This window comes from Salvelinus namaycush, chromosome 28 (genome assembly GCF_016432855.1).
Source record: "Salvelinus namaycush isolate Seneca chromosome 28, SaNama_1.0, whole genome shotgun sequence".
Lineage (NCBI taxonomy): Eukaryota > Metazoa > Chordata > Actinopteri > Salmoniformes > Salmonidae > Salvelinus > Salvelinus namaycush.
Genome location: NC_052334.1, coordinates 3,435,399 through 3,451,864, shown reverse-complemented (window position 1 = coordinate 3,451,864; position 16,466 = coordinate 3,435,399). Strand labels below are relative to the sequence as shown.

Genomic DNA, 16,466 nt, shown 5'->3' with positions numbered 1-16,466 from the left:
TTTGATTAGTCAAAGGCTTGATGATTATTTGACTGTGGGGGGTGGGGGGGGGGGGGGGGGGGGGGGCGAGGAGAGTGTTGGGAAAGCCTGGTTTAGATGACCAGGGGGGTGAGGAGAGTGTTGGGAAAGCCTGGTTTAGACGACCAGGGCTGTTAAAGTCCCATCCCAGCTCAGTTCAGGAGTAACTAAATGGGAAAATGGGAGAAAAAATGAGATCTCAAAAAATGAGATCTCTACGTCTCCGTTGATGGACAGATGTGACATGTTATTCTTTCCATGAACTCACAGGCAGATCTCCCAGCATGACTTTCTCTTTTTGGCTTGCAGACTGGAAAACAAAATGACGTGGCTCAACGCTTTCCCAGCCTTTACAGCACGGGTCGAGGGGGGAAGCAAAATGTCATGTTTATTAATGTGCAGGAATAAAAAATGAATCAAACCATTTATATATTCTTTGACTAAAGTTCCAAATGTTTTCAGTAAATCAACAGGAATAGTGGTCCACTTATGGAAATACTTGATTCCATACAATATACTGTATTTATTAATAAATCACAGCATTTGGATCACTGCCTATATACATTTAAGCAATCACACAAGAGCACTGAACCCGGGAAGTCTGCTCAAACTACATACTGCTCTGACAGATGATATCTCAAAACATGACATCATCACAATCTCCTTTCCCGCTAGATTAGAGTCCTAACCCTCTGAGCAGCTGGATTAGAGTCCAAACCCTCTGAGCAGGTAGATTAGAGTCCTAACCCTCTGAGCAGCTGGATTAGAGTCCTAACCCTCTGAGCAGATAGATTAGAGTCCTAACCCTCTGAGCAGGTAGATTAGAGTCCTAACCCTCTGAGCAGCTAGATTAGAGTCCTAACCCTCTGAGCAGCTAGATTAGAGTCCTAACCCTCTGAGCAGCTAGATTAGAGTCCTAACCCTCTGAGCAGCTGGATTAGAGTCCTAACCCTCTGAGCAGGTAGATTCGAGTCCAAACCCTCTGAGCAGCTAGATTAGAGTCCTAACCCTCTGAGCAGGTAGATTAGAGTCCTAACCCTCTGAGCAGCTAGATTAGAGTCCAAACCATCTGAGCAGCTGGATTAGAGTCCAAACCCTCTGAGCAGGTAGATTAGAGTCCTAACCCTCTGAGCAGCTAGATTAGAGTCCTAACCCTCTGAGCAGCTAGATTAGAGTCCTAACCCTCTGAGCAGCTGGATTAGAGTCCTAACCCTCTGAGCAGGTAGATTCGAGTCCAAACCCTCTGAGCAGCTAGATTAGAGTCCTAACCCTCTGAGCAGCTGGATTAGAGTCCTAACCCTCTGAGCAGGTAGATTAGAGTCCTAACCCTCTGAGCAGGTAGATTAGAGTCCTAACCCTCTGAGCAGGTAGATTAGAGTCCTAACCCTCTGAGCAGCTAGATTAGAGTCCAAACCCTCTGAGCAGGTAGATTAGAGTCCTAACCCTCTGAGCAGCTGGATTAGAGTCCTAACCCTCTGAGCAGCTGGATTAGAGTCCTAACCCTCTGAACAGCTGGATTAGAGTCCTAACCCTCTGAACAGCTGGATTAGAGTCCTAACCCTCTGAGCAGATGGATTAGAGTCCTAACCCTCTGAACAGCTAGATTAGAGTCCTAACCCTCCGAGCAGAGAATTAATCCAAAACAAACTCCTACTTAGAGAACATGGCTGTAAAATTAAATAACTTTAATTGAGCTACACGTGTCGCCAAATCACACATTCAAGGGAAAAGGTTAGACTGTAGGGAGGAGGAGCTGCAAAAACAAAGAGGAACTGGACCTTTAGTACATAGCATTGCTTTGGTTGGCATGTGGAATGACCCGTTGTTGGTGACTTCATAGATTGAGTAAACCTTTGGAATAACAAACACAGAGATAGGACCAAGTGGAGAAATACTCAAAGGCACAGAGTAGCAAGATAGCAGCTTCTCAACTAAATGCAGCGTCTTCAAATAGTGATATAATTTGAATATAACTCCATGTATTTGATTGCAATGGTGTACCTCTCTGCCAAATATGTTGGTATCCATTTGCTGATCTGTAAGCTGAATCAATTTCCTAGTAAATAACACATAGTCTAATGCAGCACTGGATAATACCATCCTGATCCTGTTCTGGTGCGCTAGTGCTGGAATAGATCAAATATGTGAAGTGTTTAAGGGGGAACCTAGGACTGTGTTGGGAAAACACTAGGTGCGGAGTATCACATAGGCCATTAGAGGGCCTGTAACTATTCCTCTGTACAGGGGCGGACTTAGTGATTTGGAGGACCCAGGCAGAGGTCAGTCTGAGCTTCCCCACCATCCCCCCTCCTATGGGTTTTATAGTAAAGACATGTCATTTAACTGTAACAATTTTCTTTTAATGTACCATGACCACAACCAGTCATGATGTTTTCATCTGATTGTCAAACAAATCACTTTAAAAAGTAGGTTACTTTTGCACGTTCATCCCAAAATAATTCCAACATCCTTGATGACGATGGCAGCGTTAGCAGCAGCACCTGTCTTTTTACTAAAGAAATTGGTTGACTGACATCATGTTTCTGTTACAATTAAACCTGCTTTTCTTATTTTTATTTTCTCTGCCCTGTTCTGAAAGATCCTCATTGTTGCATCTGCCCCGCTCGGAAAGATTCTCATTGCTGCATCTGCCCCGCTCGGAAAGATTCTCATTGCTGCATCTGCCCCGCTCTGAAAGATTCTCATTGCTGCATCTGCCCTGCTCTGAAAGATCCTCATTGCTGCATCTGCCCTGCTCTGAAAGATCCTCATTGCTGCATCTGCCCTGCTCTGAAAGATCCTCATTGCTGCATCTGCCCCGCTCTGAAAGTGCCTCATTGTTGCATCTGCCCCGCTCTGAAAGATCCTCATTGCTGCATCTGCCCCGCTCTGAAAGTGCCTCATTGTTGCATCCGCCCTGGTCTGAAAAATCCTCATTCTTGCATCTGCCCCGGTCTGTATCACTGGGCCATTAGAGGACCTAGTCCTCTGTATCACTGGGCCATTAGAGAACCTAGTCCTCTGTATCACTGGGCCATTGGGGAGCCGACCGACATGACCAAGTAATCATCCCCTGCTGTCAGAGAGAGCTCCTTATTTATCATCCTGTGTAAACACTTCACTGTGCCTCGATTAACGACGTCCATCGGGGCCTCAGAGAGAGAGCACATCGCTCTGTTTATGATCCGCTCACTCCGTGTGGCCCTTGGCAGCCGTTCAACACATCGTGTGCCTAAGGGGGAAACGGGGGGTGATACTCCCTCCTGACTGGTCACCGAGGCTTTCAGACTGACTTTCTCACACTTTGGGGTGTGACTCTGTGTTAGGTTGAAGATTGTTGAGTCACATCATCTGATTCCCTCTAATGATGTAATAAAGGATCTATAGGCCATGTGGTCCTTCTGTACTGGGGTATAAGGCAGGGCTTCCTTCTGTACTGGGGTATAAGGCAGGGCTTCCTTCTGTACTGGGGTATAAGGCAGAGTTTCCTTCTGTACTGGGGTATAAGGCAGGGCTTCCTTCTGTACTGGGGTATAAGGCAGAGTTTCCTTCTGTACTGGGGTATAAGGCAGAGTTTCCTTCTGTACTGGGGTATAAGGCAGGGCTTCCTTCTGTACTGGGGTATAAGGCAGGATTTCCTTCTGTACTGGGGTATAGGGCAGAGTTTCCTTCTGTACTGGGGTATAGGGCAGAGTTTCCTTCTGTACTGGGGTATAAGGCAGGATTTCCTTCTGTACTGGGGTATAAGGCAGAGTTTCCTTCTGTACTGGGGTATAAGGCAGGGCTTCCTTCTGTACTGGGGTATAAGGCAGGGCTTCCTTCTGTACTGGGGTATAAGGCAGGGCTTCCTTCTGTACTGGGGTATAAGGCAGGGCTTCCTTCTGTACTGGGGTATAGGGCAGAGTTTCCTTCTGTACTGGGGTATAAGGCAGGATTTCCTTCTGTACTGGGGTATAAGGCAGAGTTTCCTTCTGTACTGGGGTATAAGGCAGAGTTTCCTTCTGTACTGGGGTATAAGGCAGGGCTTCCTTCTGTACTGGGGTATAAGGCAGGGCTTCCTTCTGTACTGGGGTATAAGGCAGGGCTTCCTTCTGTACTGGGGTATAAGGCAGGGCTTCCTTCTGTACTGGGGTATAGGGCAGAGTTTCCTTCTGTACTGGGGTATAAGGCAGGATTTCCTTCTGTACTGGGGTATAAGGCAGAGTTTCCTTCTGTACTGGGGTATAAGGCAGAGTTTCCTTCTGTACTGGGGTATAAGGCAGGGCTTCCTTCTGTACTGGGGTATAAGGCAGGGCTTCCTTCTGTACTGGGGTATAAGGCAGGGCTTCCTTCTGTACTGGGGTATAAGGCAGGGCTTCCTTCTGTACTGGGGTATAAGGCAGGGCTTCCTTCTGTACTGGGGTATAGGGCAGAGTTTCCTTCTGTACTGGGGTATAAGGCAGGATTTCCTTCTGTACTGGGGTATAAGGCAGAGTTTCCTTCTGTACTGGGGTATAAGGCAGGGCTTCCTTCTGTACTGGGGTATAAGGTAGGGCTTCCTTCTGTACTGGGGTATAAGGCAGGGCTTCCTTCTGAACTGGGGTATAAGGCAGGGCTTCCTTCTGTACTGGGGTATAGGGCAGAGTTTCCTTCTGTACTGGGGTATAAGGCAGGATTTCCTTCTGTACTGGGGTATAAGGCAGAGTTTCCTTCTGTACTGGGGTATAAGGCAGAGTTTCCTTCTGTACTGGGGTATAAGGCAGGGCTTCCTTCTGTACTGGGGTATAAGGCAGGGCTTCCTTCTGTACTGGGGTATAAGGCAGGGCTTCCTTCTGTACTGGGGTATAAGGCAGGGCTTCCTTCTGTACTGGGGTATAAGGCAGGGCTTCCTTCTGTACTGGGGTATAAGGCAGGGCTTCCTTCTGTACTGGGGTATAGGGCAGAGTTTCCTTCTGTACTGGGGTATAAGGCAGGATTTCCTTCTGTACTGGGGTATAAGGCAGAGTTTCCTTCTGTACTGGGGTATAAGGCAGGGCTTCCTTCTGTACTGGGGTATAAGGCAGGGCTTCCTTCTGTACTGGGGTATAAGGCAGGGCTTCCTTCTGTACTGGGGTATAGGCCAGAGTTTCCTTCTGTACTGGGGTATAGGGCAGAGTTTCTTTCTGTACTGGGGTATAAGGCAGGGTTTCCTTCTGTACTGGGGTATATGGCAAGGCTTCCTTCTGTACTGGGGTATAAGGCAGGGCTTCCTTCTGTACTGGGGTATAGGCCAGAGTTTCCTTCTGTACTGGGGTATAAGGCATATTTTCCTTCTGTTTGGTTGAGGCAAATTCCTACTTGGTTGTGGTTAAGGCTGGGTCTGGGGTACAAAAATGTTTTCATTCATCTGGAGCATGGCAAGACATATCTGAAGGCTTTAGGTCATGGACGGCACATTTAGCTAGGTCACGGACGGCACATTTAGCTAGGACACAGACGGCACATTTAGCTAGGTCACGGACAACACATTTAGCTAGGTCACAGACGGCACATAAAAGGCTTTGGGAACCACCAGTATAACAGACTTAAGCTGTAGCAATATCGTCAACAAGGCCAAGCTTTGGATCACCAGGCCAAAGGCATTACAGAAGAGAGAGACAAGGAGGCAAAAAGGTGCACGATAACATTAAAATCACAAAACATGAATTCATCACCATAGAAATCAGCTATAGAAAATCAAGCAAGGAATTTCTCATTTCTGGTTCTCTCCCCTATTCCCAACTTCCGCTTAACCTCAAACCTTGACAGTGGGTCTGGTTCTTTGGCAGGGAAACACTTTGCAGCAAAGGTGGGATGTCATTATGGTCGGCAGTGGCGCAGTGAGGACTACAGTACGCTGAGCCCCATGCCTGGAGTGAGTAATATAGAAACAGGGACATAGTAATAAGAATAACCATAGAAAAATCATCCTGCAGTAGTAGCAACAAATTTGGTGTGAAAAACACTTCTCCAAATACTGGACGAGCTAGGTAAAAAAAAAATGAAGGGTGAAGTCTCTCAGTCTGCTACTTAGTTTATAGTACATCCTGTGTTTGTTCAAGCAGTTCATCAGGTCTCACAACATCAGAGGGCCAGGAATGACACACAGAGGGAGAAACACAACACTTTTCTGTCGTTGTAGTCGTCTCCTAGTTGTCGTTCGTTCCCGTGTTTCCCGAGTTGATACAAAGTAATTCCATCTCTGGACCCTGTCGTTTTGCTTTGAAAAGCGGTGGTCAATTCAAACTGTGAGTCTAAACCGTCCAGAATGGGGACCAACCCCAACCCCTCTCTTCTCTAACTTTCTTCTTTCCTCGTCCTTCTTCCGTTTCTTCCTTCCTCTCCCTCTCTTATGTTCCAGATGGACAACCTAGGGGGGTTTTGGCTTACATCTGTTCATACAGCAGCATTCCACTGAAGATGGTGAGAGGTTCTACAGAGTGGGCCAGCTTGCCCATGACCAGGTCAATGCAGACTGTGTCTCCTGCCTGGAGGGGCAAGATGATGTTGAACACAGCCAGGGAGCCGGGGGTGACCTTGGCCTCGGCTACCGGCTTGTTCTCCAGTCCCTCTGGCTGGTATCCCCCGGAGTCCACACGGGCCATGCCGTAGTTGGACTTGGACAGCACCGCCTCAATCTTCTCGTTCTTGTGGCCAGTCAGGATTGCGCTGAAGAAGTAGCGGCCATCAACGGGCGCCGTGAAGATGCCTGGGCAACACAGAGACACAGATAGTGAGGTTAGCATTAGCTTAGCATACTCACTGATGTTGTACACAGCAATATAGCAAACAGTTGTCTGTTTAGGTTTATGGCTTGGTTTGACAGTTGGCTCACTGTACATGAACTAAAACAATGATGTAACTAACTGATGTACTCTGTGAGTATAAATACCCTTCACATGTAGATTGAACTCACAGTATTTGTATTTGTATTTATTATGGCTCCCCATTAGTTCCTGCCAATGCAGCAGCTACTTTTCCTGGGGTTTATTATGGCTCCCCATTAGTTCCTGCCAATGCAGCAGCTACTTTTCCTGGGGTTTATTATGGATCGCCATTAGTTCCTGCCAATGCAGCAGCTACTTTTCCTGGGGTTTATAACGCATTCCTATTAGTTCCTGCCAAAGCAGCAGCTACTCATCTTCGGGTTTATAATGCATTCCTATTAGTTCCTGCCAAGGCAACAGCTACTCTTCCTGGGGTTTATTATGCATTCCTATTAGTTCCTGCCAAGGCAGCAGCTACTTTTCCTGGGGTTTATTATGGATCGCCATTAGTTCTTGCCAAAGCAGCAGCTACTCTTCCTGGTGTTTATTATGCATTCCTATTAGTTCCTGCCAAGGCAGCAGCTACTCTTCCTGGGGTTTATTATGCATTCCTATTAGTTCCTGCCAAGGCAGCAGCTACTCTTCCTGGGGTTTATAATGCATTCCTATTAGTTCCTGCCAAGGCAGCAGCTACTCTTCCTGGTGTTTATTATGCATTCCCATTAGTTCCTGCCAAGGCAGCAGCTACTCTTCCTGGGGTTTATTATGCATTCCTATTAGTTCCTGCCAAGGCAGCAGCTACTCTTCCTGGTGTTTATTATGCATTCCCATTAGTTCCTGCCAAGGCAGCAGCTACTCTTCCTGGTGTTTATTATGCATTCCTATTAGTTCCTGCCAAGGCAGCAGCTACTCTTCCTGGGGTTTATTATGCAGTCCCATTAGTTCCTGCCAAGGCAGCAGCTACTCTTCCTTGTGTTTATTATGCATTCCTATTAGTTCCTGCCAAGGCAGCAGCTACTCTTCCTGGGGTTTATAATGCATTCCTATTAGTTCCTGCCAAGACAGCAGCTACTCTTCCTGGTGTTTATTATGCATTCCCATTAGTTCCTGCCAAGGCAGCAGCTACTCTTCCTGGGGTTTATTATGCATTCCTATTAGTTCCTGCCAAGGCAGCAACTACTCTTCCTGGGGTTTATTATGCATTCCTATTAGTTCCTGCCAAGGCAGCAGCTACTCTTCCTGGGGTTTATTATGCATTCCTATTAGTTCCTGCCAAGGCAGCAGCTACTCTTCCTGGGGTTTATTATGCATTCCCATTAGTTCCTGCCAAGGCAGCAGCTACTCTTCCTGGGGTTTATTATGGATCCCCATTAGTTCCTGCCAAGGCAGCAGCTACTCTTCCTGGGGTTTATTATGCATTCCTATTAGTTCCTGCCAAGGCAGCAACTACTCTTCCTGGGGTTTATTATGCATTCCTATTAGTTCCTGCCAAGGCAGCAGCTACTCTTCCTGGGGTTTATTATGCATTCCTATTAGTTCCTGCCAAGGCAGCAGCTACTCTTCCTGGGGTTTATTATGCATTCCCATTAGTTCCTGCCAAGGCAGCAGCTACTCTTCCTGGGGTTTATTATGCATTCCTATTAGTTCCTGCCAAGGCAGCAGCTACTCTTCCTGGGGTTTATTATGCATTCCTATTAGTTCCTGCCAAGGCAGCAGCTACTCTTCCTGGGGTTTATTATGCATTCCCATTAGTTCCTGCCAAGGCAGCAGCTACTCTTCCTGGGGTTTATTATGCATTCCCATTAGTTCCTGCCAAGGCAGCAGCTACTCTTCCTGGTGTTTATTATGCATTCCTATTAGTTCCTGCCAAGGCAGCAGCTACTCTTCCTGGGGTTTATTATGCATTCCCATTAGTTCCTGCCAAGGCAGCAGCTACTCTTCCTGGGGTCCAGCAAAATTAAGGCAGTTATGTACAACTAAAAACATTACATTACACAACAGATTTCACAACACATTAAGTGTGTGCCCTCAGGCCACTACTCTACTACCACATATCTACAACACAAAATCCATGTGTATGTGTGTGGATAGTGCATATGTTATCATGTGTGTGTGTGTATGCGTGTGTCTGTGCCTGTGTGTGTGTCTCTTCCCAGTACACGTTGGTATCAGTAGTATGCACTGATCATGTTCGTGCATACTTATTCAACCCGAAAACAAAACAAGTCCTATCTATTCAGTACCAGTCCGCGGGTCATAGAACTCTCCCTCATTGACAAAGATCTTATCGAAGACGATGGTGCCAGCACTAAGCATGGGGTAGGTGAGAGCGGCAGAAAAGGACAGCTTGGGCACGTTGGCATCGGCACCTGGCATACCTGAGGGCAAAATTACAACAACATCTCAGAGAGAGCATGGTTATTATCAACTATATATGATATTTCATTGTTCTGACATGAGGAGATCCATTTTCCTGGTTCAATACAGACAACATGGCAAAGTAAACAACGTGTAAGGAACATAGCAAGAGAGAGTCTTTTGTTCAAGACGGTTACAGCCCTCTAATCTACACCGAATAAAAATATGAACGTAATATGCAACAATTTCGAAGATTTCATGGAGTTACAGTTCCTCTAAGGAAATCAGTCAATTAATATAAATTCATTAGGCCCTAATCTATGGATTTCACATGACTGGGAATACAGATATGCATCTGTTGGTGACAAGATACCTTAAAAAGCAGTGGATCAGAAAACTAGTCAGTATCTGGTGTGACCACCATTTGCCTCATGCAGCGTGACACATCTCTTTCGCATCGAGTTGATCAAGCTGTTGATTGTGGCCCGTGGAATGTTTTCAAACTCCTCTTTAATAGCTTTGCGAAGATGCTGGATATTTGAGAGAACTGGAACACGATGTCGTACACATCGATCCAGAGCATCCCAAACATGCTCAATGGGTGACATGTCTGGTGAGTATGCAGGTCATGGAAGAACTGGGACATATTCTGCTTCCAGGAATTGTGTACAGATCCTTGCGACATGCGGACATATACTAAGCTGAAACATGAGGTGATGGCGGCAGATGAATGACATGACAATGGGCATCAGGATATCGTCACGGTATCTCTGTGCATTCAAATTGCCATCAATAAAATGCAGTAGTGTTCGTTATCTGTAGCTTATGCCTGCCCATACCATAACCCCACCGCCACTCTGCTCACAAAGTTGACATTAGCAAGCCTCTCGCCTACACAACTCCATACACGCTGTCTGCCATCTGCCCGGTACAGTTGAAACCGGGATTCATCTGTGAATGCCAGTGGCCATCGTTATCCCCAGCACAAGGTGCACCTGTGTAATGATCATGCTGTTTAATCAGCTTCTTGATATGCCACATATGTCAGGTGGTTGGATTATCTTGGCACAGGAGAAATGCTCACTAACATGGATGTAATCAAATTTGTTGACAAAATTTGAGAGAAATACGTTTTGTGCGTATGGAAAATGTCGGGGATCTTTTATTTCATCTCATGAAACATGGGACCAACACTTCACATGTTGTGTTTATACAGCATTGTTGTTGAGTATATTTCAGATGCAGTTGCCTTCATGATGGGAATGTTACAGAGCAGTTATGTAAAACAAAAAGGGATCAACTCTAGCTTCACATGAAAACACACACACAGACACAAAAAGGGACACACACATCCATGCACACCACACACAGATAGACACACAGACACATGCACACACACACTTATAGTCACACTATGTATCTCACAATCCCCATATGTAACCCTCAAGCTGACCCAGGAAGCACTATGTGCACATTTCCTGGCTGCCTCTGAGGATTAATGTTCTCATTGGCCCAATGCTTACCTCTTACCTATACAGTGATCTCCATACACACTCACACAGAACTCCATTCACCCTGACTTTTAATGACCCTCAGCAATACTCATGTTATGTAATGACATGTGGCACACAGCACTGTTGAGTGCATTAGCATATTGCTAACATGTCGGACTCAAATGCAAATAATGAAACATGAACATACCTTGTTCACCTTTGAGGCCTGCAGTGAAAAAAAAGAGAGGACGAGACGAGTTAGACTGACTCAAACCATTCAGTCAAACATCAACATATAAAAAACACATCCTGAGGCATAAAGACTGATTTATAAAGGGCTTGTATGGTTCCTGTTAACCTGGTGATCCTCTGGGCCCATTCTCTCCCTGCCTGCCCGGGGGTCCGTCCCTGCCTTGGGGCCCCTCAGCGCCAGGCAGCCCTTGGAACCCTCTCTCCCCAGAGGGACCTGGAGGACCTGGCAGGCCTAGGGTGGTGGGAGGCAATGACAACAATTTTAATAACATCATATTCCTTTTTTTTAAATTAACATTTCAATAGTTGAATAATCAATACACGTTACAATTTAAATATTACGTATTTATTTAAGTTATTTAAGGCATTTAATAATTGAAGTAACTTTAATAATTGATATTATATTTAACTGAAATAATCAAAGTTGACCCAAAGACGGCCTGTTAAGGAACATAGAAACCATTCCAGACAAAACCACTGTAACGATACAGTGGAGGAGTTCTCATTCAGATATGTCACTGAATGAGGTATTACGAAATTATAATACATTGTTCCCTCCAGACACAGAAGCATCAGATTATTTGAACACTGAGACGTGTGTAACCCGAGAAGCCTCGAGGAGTGTTATGAAAGACTGCATGACAGACAGACACACTAATAGCAGGCCACCATTTAACGTGAGACTCACATATTACACAAATAGACACACTGTTAGTTTTAATTAGTGGATTATGAATGTTTTAGTAATCATCAGTCTGTTTCTAGGTGTTGTTCGATGGGCCTTTGTGTTTATTGTAGCTAACACCGTTCTGTATGTTGACACTTGGGTGCACATGTGTTACTTGAGACTTTAAACCAGTGTTCATTGTGTCCTTATACCCACTGGATGTGCTGTCTCGTAGACTGGTCAAGTATAGTCAGGACAAGGTTAGTCTAGCGTTTAAGACACATTATGGTTTTAGTTCAGTTTTACCAAAAGTTTTGTACCATTCAAACCTCTAACCAACTGCACACCTACAAAGCAGAACATGTGAGAGAGAGAGAGGATAAGTTTAATCAAAAATACAAATATATAATTGTCAACATGAACTCAGAAAATACTCTGTGTCAATGTAAATCCTCTCTAAATGAACATGCTCTATATTTTCAAACTGTGCATTAGTTAATTTCTGTAGTTACTGATCTAGATCAGGGCTCTCCAACCCTGTTCCTGGAGAGCTAGGTTTTCACTCCAACCCTAATCAAGTGCCCTGGTTGAATCAACTGGTTGAATCAATGTTGTTGTCATGTAATTTCAAACAAGAAAATCAATGTGGAAAACTGATTGGATAAAAAAAGTTATCAACCCAAGGGCATTTAATGTTTTTCACCAACATTTTTATCTAAATCCAATGACATCGTGAATTGTTTTATTTGATTTAACACTGAATTCCTGTTAAATGACAACTCAACCAAATGTAAATCAAAACCAGATGTTGAACTGACGTCTGTGCCCACTGGGTTGATTCTAATAACTAGCTGGTTGATAAGCTGAACCAGGTTAGTTCCACCTGGGGTTGGAGTGTAAACCTACAGGAGGGTAGCTCTCCAAGAACAGGGTTGGAGAGCCCTGTTTTAAACCTACAGGAGGGTAGCTCTCCAGGAACAGGGTTGGAGAGCCCTGGTTTAAACCTAGAGGAGGGTATCTCTCCAGGAACAGGGTTGGAGAGCCCTGGTTTAAACCTACAGGAGGGTATCTCTCCAGGAACAGGGTTGGAGAGCCCTGGTTTAAACCTACAGGAGGGTATCTCTCCAGGAACAGGGTTGGAGAGCCCTGGTTTAAACCTACAGGAGGGTATCTCTCCAGGAACAGGGTTGGAGAGCCCCGGTCTAGACCATAATCTCTCTGAAAGAATACAGTGTCAAGTCAACACACTCACCGGTCAGGTCCTGTTCCGAAAGATTCTCGAACTCCGTGAGGATGTGACTGACGGACGAGTTGAGGTTCTTGATCTTCCCGTGGATCCCGTCCAGCTGAGTGGTCTGGATGCTCTCAATGATCCCTCCATGGGAGATGACCGTGGCGTTCAGACCGTTCACACAGTTCCACAGGCCCGACATGTGCTTGTTCAGCCCCTCCTTGATCCTCTGGAGCGAGTCGGAGACGCCGTCCAGCCGTCCGCACACGCCCTCCATCTTGGACAGCCTCTTCTCCAGGCCGTCGCCAGATCGCTTGCAGTCGCCCACCTCCACCACTAGGGTGCTCTCGAAGCGTCGCACGTCGCGATCCACCCCGTCAAGGCGGTCGCGGCTCTGCTCGATGTGCTCAGTCACCTCCTGCTGTATCTTGTCCAGCTCAGAGATGATCTTGTCCTTGGTGTTGCCCAGATCCGTGATGACACTGCCGTGTTTCTGCACTGTGTGCTCTAGGCCCCTCAGCGTGTCGTTGATGGAGCTAAAGGTCAGGATGACCTCGGACAGCTCGCCCTGCAGGGACTTGAGGTGGCCGTTGTTGGACGTGCCTCCGATCACACTGTGGCCGTCCAGGGGCTTCTCAGGTTCATCCAGGCCTCGTCCTCCAGTGCCACCTCCTGTTGTTGGGGTCTCCATGTGGATCTTACACTGGTCGCTACACTTCCCCACCTCCTCCCGGAGTTTCCCCACCTCTTCCTGTAGGGTGGAGCACACCTGGGAGCAAAAGCTTTGGTCTGAATCTACCCGGTTCCGGATGGCGTTGATGTCCTTCTCCCAGCGGTTCAGGGTGTGGTTCTTCAGCTTTTTGAACTCGTCTTCCACTCTTCCACAGACGTCGCAGTCATCCATGCCGCGCCCAAGCGTCTCAACTTCTGTGACGATGCGGTTGAAGTGCTCGCCGTTGTCTCCGGTCAAGGCTTTGATCTTGCGGATGTCGTGGCTGAGGTCCAGCACCTTGTCCATGAGGGAGTCGCCCGAGACGGACAGGTCCTTGATCCGCGTGTCAAAGCGTCGGATCTCGTCCTCATTGGCCACCACCCTCCAGGTGATAGACTTCACAGAGTCTCCATCATAATCGTTTCCTCCGTCCCCTCCAGCTCCTCCCCATCCTTCTCCGGTTCCCCCTGTTCCTCCATCTCTCCTTCCTTCAGTTCCTGTTCCTCCTGTATCTCCCCTTCCTCCTTCCCCTGCTCCACCTTCAGCTCCTCTCCCTCCCATTCCCCCTGTTCCTCCGGTTCCTCTACTTCCTCCTCCATCTTCTCTTCCACCTCCTCCAACTCCTCCTCCTCCAGCTCCTCCTCCTGTTCCTCCACAGCCACAGTCAGTCAGACTCTTGTCTAGTAGCGCCGTGGAGTTCTCCAGGCGGATCAGCTTCTTGTCGTGGTCCGACACGAGGTCCTTTACAATGCCCACGTCTAGCTCTATGTCGCCGATGCGGTATCCCTGGTCGTCGAAACGGTCCAGGAACACGGTCCGGAGGTCGCCCAGCTCACGGTTGAAGTAGTCCTTCAGGTCTTTCTCTGTCTCCTCTGTGTGCTGCATTGTGCTGTTCACCCACCTCTCAATGTCCCTTAGACGACCGTCCAGCCTGTCCTCTATCACCCTGGGTAACCCGCCGCCACCTCCAGGGCCAAAGCCACCACCTCCAGGGCCAAAGCCACCTCCACCTTCTGGGAAACCTCCACCTCCATTACTACCACCGCCACTGCCCAGCTCCTTATCCAGGCGGTTCTGGATGACATCGTAGTTTTCTGATATGGAGCTTATCTTTCTTTCAGCATCTGTGACCCTGTACTTGAGGTCGGTGACAGAGTCGCAGCAGCCCTGGGAGCGTGTCACCTCACGGCGCAGGCCGTCCAAGCTCTGGCGATATCGTCCATCCACGGCATTCAGCTGCTTCTCCAGCGCACGGATCCGCTCCCTGTCCTCCTGCTGCTGTCTCCGCAGGTCCTCCACCCCCGACTGGCAGGAGGAGCAGGACAGAGACACCCTTCTCTCCAGCTCCCTCAGGATCTCCTCTTTCAGCGTGTTGAGCTTCCCGCCGCTAATCCCACCGGTGCCTCCAGAGGAGTCGCCAGTGCCACCGCCAAGATCATTCCCACCGCCGCCATTCCCGTTGACCAGGTGGTTGTTGATGCTGACCAAGGTCTTGTCGTGAGCCTGTGTCCGGTTGTCCAGCTGGTCTAGTTTGGTCTGGATGCTGTGGATGGTGTCCTTAATCTCCGGCTGGGCCGCATCCGCTGGGGCCTTGGTGCCACCCCCACTGAAGCCCGGTTTGCGCATCTCCTCCTGGAAGCGTTCGTTCATGCCCCTCAGGGTGGACTGCAGGTCCTGGAGGTCCTTGGTTAGGCTCTGGATCTTGTCCTCCAGCTGCCGCGTCTTGTCGCTGTCGCCTCGCCCTGGAACACAAACAGAATATTATTATACTTATATTATAAGAGGATGATAGCTCCCATGAAACATGGAGAAGACAAGGACTGAAGAGGAGGAAGAGGAAGAGGGAGAGCAGGAGCATAAACATCCACCCACCGTCTCCTCCACTCTGTCCTCTGTGACCTGTGTCGGTTCCGGTCTGTCCCGGTCGGGACGGTTTGGGTCTGGCTGTAGCGATCTGGGTCCCCGACCTTCCGCTCGGCCCTTCGCTACAGTCATCTCCGGTGTAACCATGGCAACACTTCCACTCCATGTCCGTCACCATCTTGTAGGCCACCTTGTACCGCGGCTTCATATACGTTCGATACCTGTTGAGAGTCAGAGACAACGACAACAATGGTGAAGTGATTTACAATGAGGTTGTCTCACCTATCTTAGTTGAAGACACTTATTGTTGGTCGCAGTGGATTAAGAGCGTTAACTAAATGTAAATGTTATTGACACGACGCAATTATAATTGGTCACGGGTGGTAATTGTCAACTTATTGTACGTCTGCCTTTGGCCCCTGACACGTTGACCACATTTTTGTAAAAATGTTTGTAATAGTCCCGTGTGGCTCAGTCGATAGAGCAACGCCAGGGATGTGGGTTTGACTCCCACGAGGGACCAGTACCAAAATGTATATACTCACTACGGTAAGTAGCTCTGGATAAGAGTGTCTGCTAAATTACGTAAATGTAATCTATAACACCACTAGCCGTTGGCAGAATTCAACCTTCATCCTAATTTTAACATGCTTTTTTTTATACCACTTCACACATTTTGTTTATTTAAAATCTGATATTTCCAAGTTGAACTGGAGTTCCTACCACTGAGTTTCAACGGGCCTGTTGGCTATTCTGTTGGCCTGAACTCTTGAAACTGCACTCTCAGTTCCTACCACTGAGTTTCAACGGGCCTGTTGGCTATTCTGTTGGCCTGAACTCTTGAAACGGCACTCTCAGCCAAAGACCTTTATGGAGAATGTTTATGTGTCTCAATCCAAAACGCACTACAGGCCACAAAGCCAAGAAAACAAGCATTTTCTCCCTAATTACATTTGCATTTCCTTTGAGATTTTCACATCGTTCCCAGGCTCGGAGGCATGAACACAAAGCGTGAACATCGGAGGCTGGTTTCTGCCCTGACGGGCAGTTTGATGTAACTCTAATCCTCACTGAATACCAACGTTATTTAAATCATTTACTGGGGAAA

The 16,466-nt window shown here is 47.4% G+C and overlaps 2 protein-coding genes across 2 annotated transcripts in view; both read right to left on the bottom strand.

The window, feature by feature from the left end:
* Positions 1-1,686: 1,686 nt before the first annotated feature.
* Positions 1,687-5,536, bottom strand: LOC120023560 (uncharacterized abhydrolase domain-containing protein DDB_G0269086-like). Its single transcript, XM_038967591.1, has 2 exons — positions 5,217-5,536; positions 1,687-5,096 (listed from the first exon to the last, which is right to left on the bottom strand). The coding sequence occupies exons 1-2, from the start codon at positions 5,298-5,300 to the stop codon at positions 3,366-3,368; spliced, it is 1,815 nt and encodes a 604-aa protein (XP_038823519.1). The 5' UTR covers positions 5,301-5,536; the 3' UTR covers positions 1,687-3,365.
* Positions 5,537-5,648: 112 nt separating this feature from the next.
* LOC120022987 (EMILIN-1-like) overlaps positions 5,649-16,466 on the bottom strand; it is an 85,331-nt gene continuing 74,513 nt past the window's right edge. The window contains exons 3-9 of the mRNA XM_038966938.1: positions 15,368-15,579; positions 12,805-15,237; positions 11,873-11,899; positions 10,992-11,117; positions 10,842-10,859; positions 9,026-9,160; positions 5,649-6,724 (exon numbers count right to left, since the gene is read on the bottom strand). Coding sequence (XP_038822866.1) covers positions 6,402-6,724; positions 9,026-9,160; positions 10,842-10,859; positions 10,992-11,117; positions 11,873-11,899; positions 12,805-15,237; positions 15,368-15,579 — 3,274 coding nt within the window. The 3' untranslated portion in view covers positions 5,649-6,401. The remainder of the gene's footprint in view (positions 6,725-9,025; positions 9,161-10,841; positions 10,860-10,991; positions 11,118-11,872; positions 11,900-12,804; positions 15,238-15,367; positions 15,580-16,466) is intronic.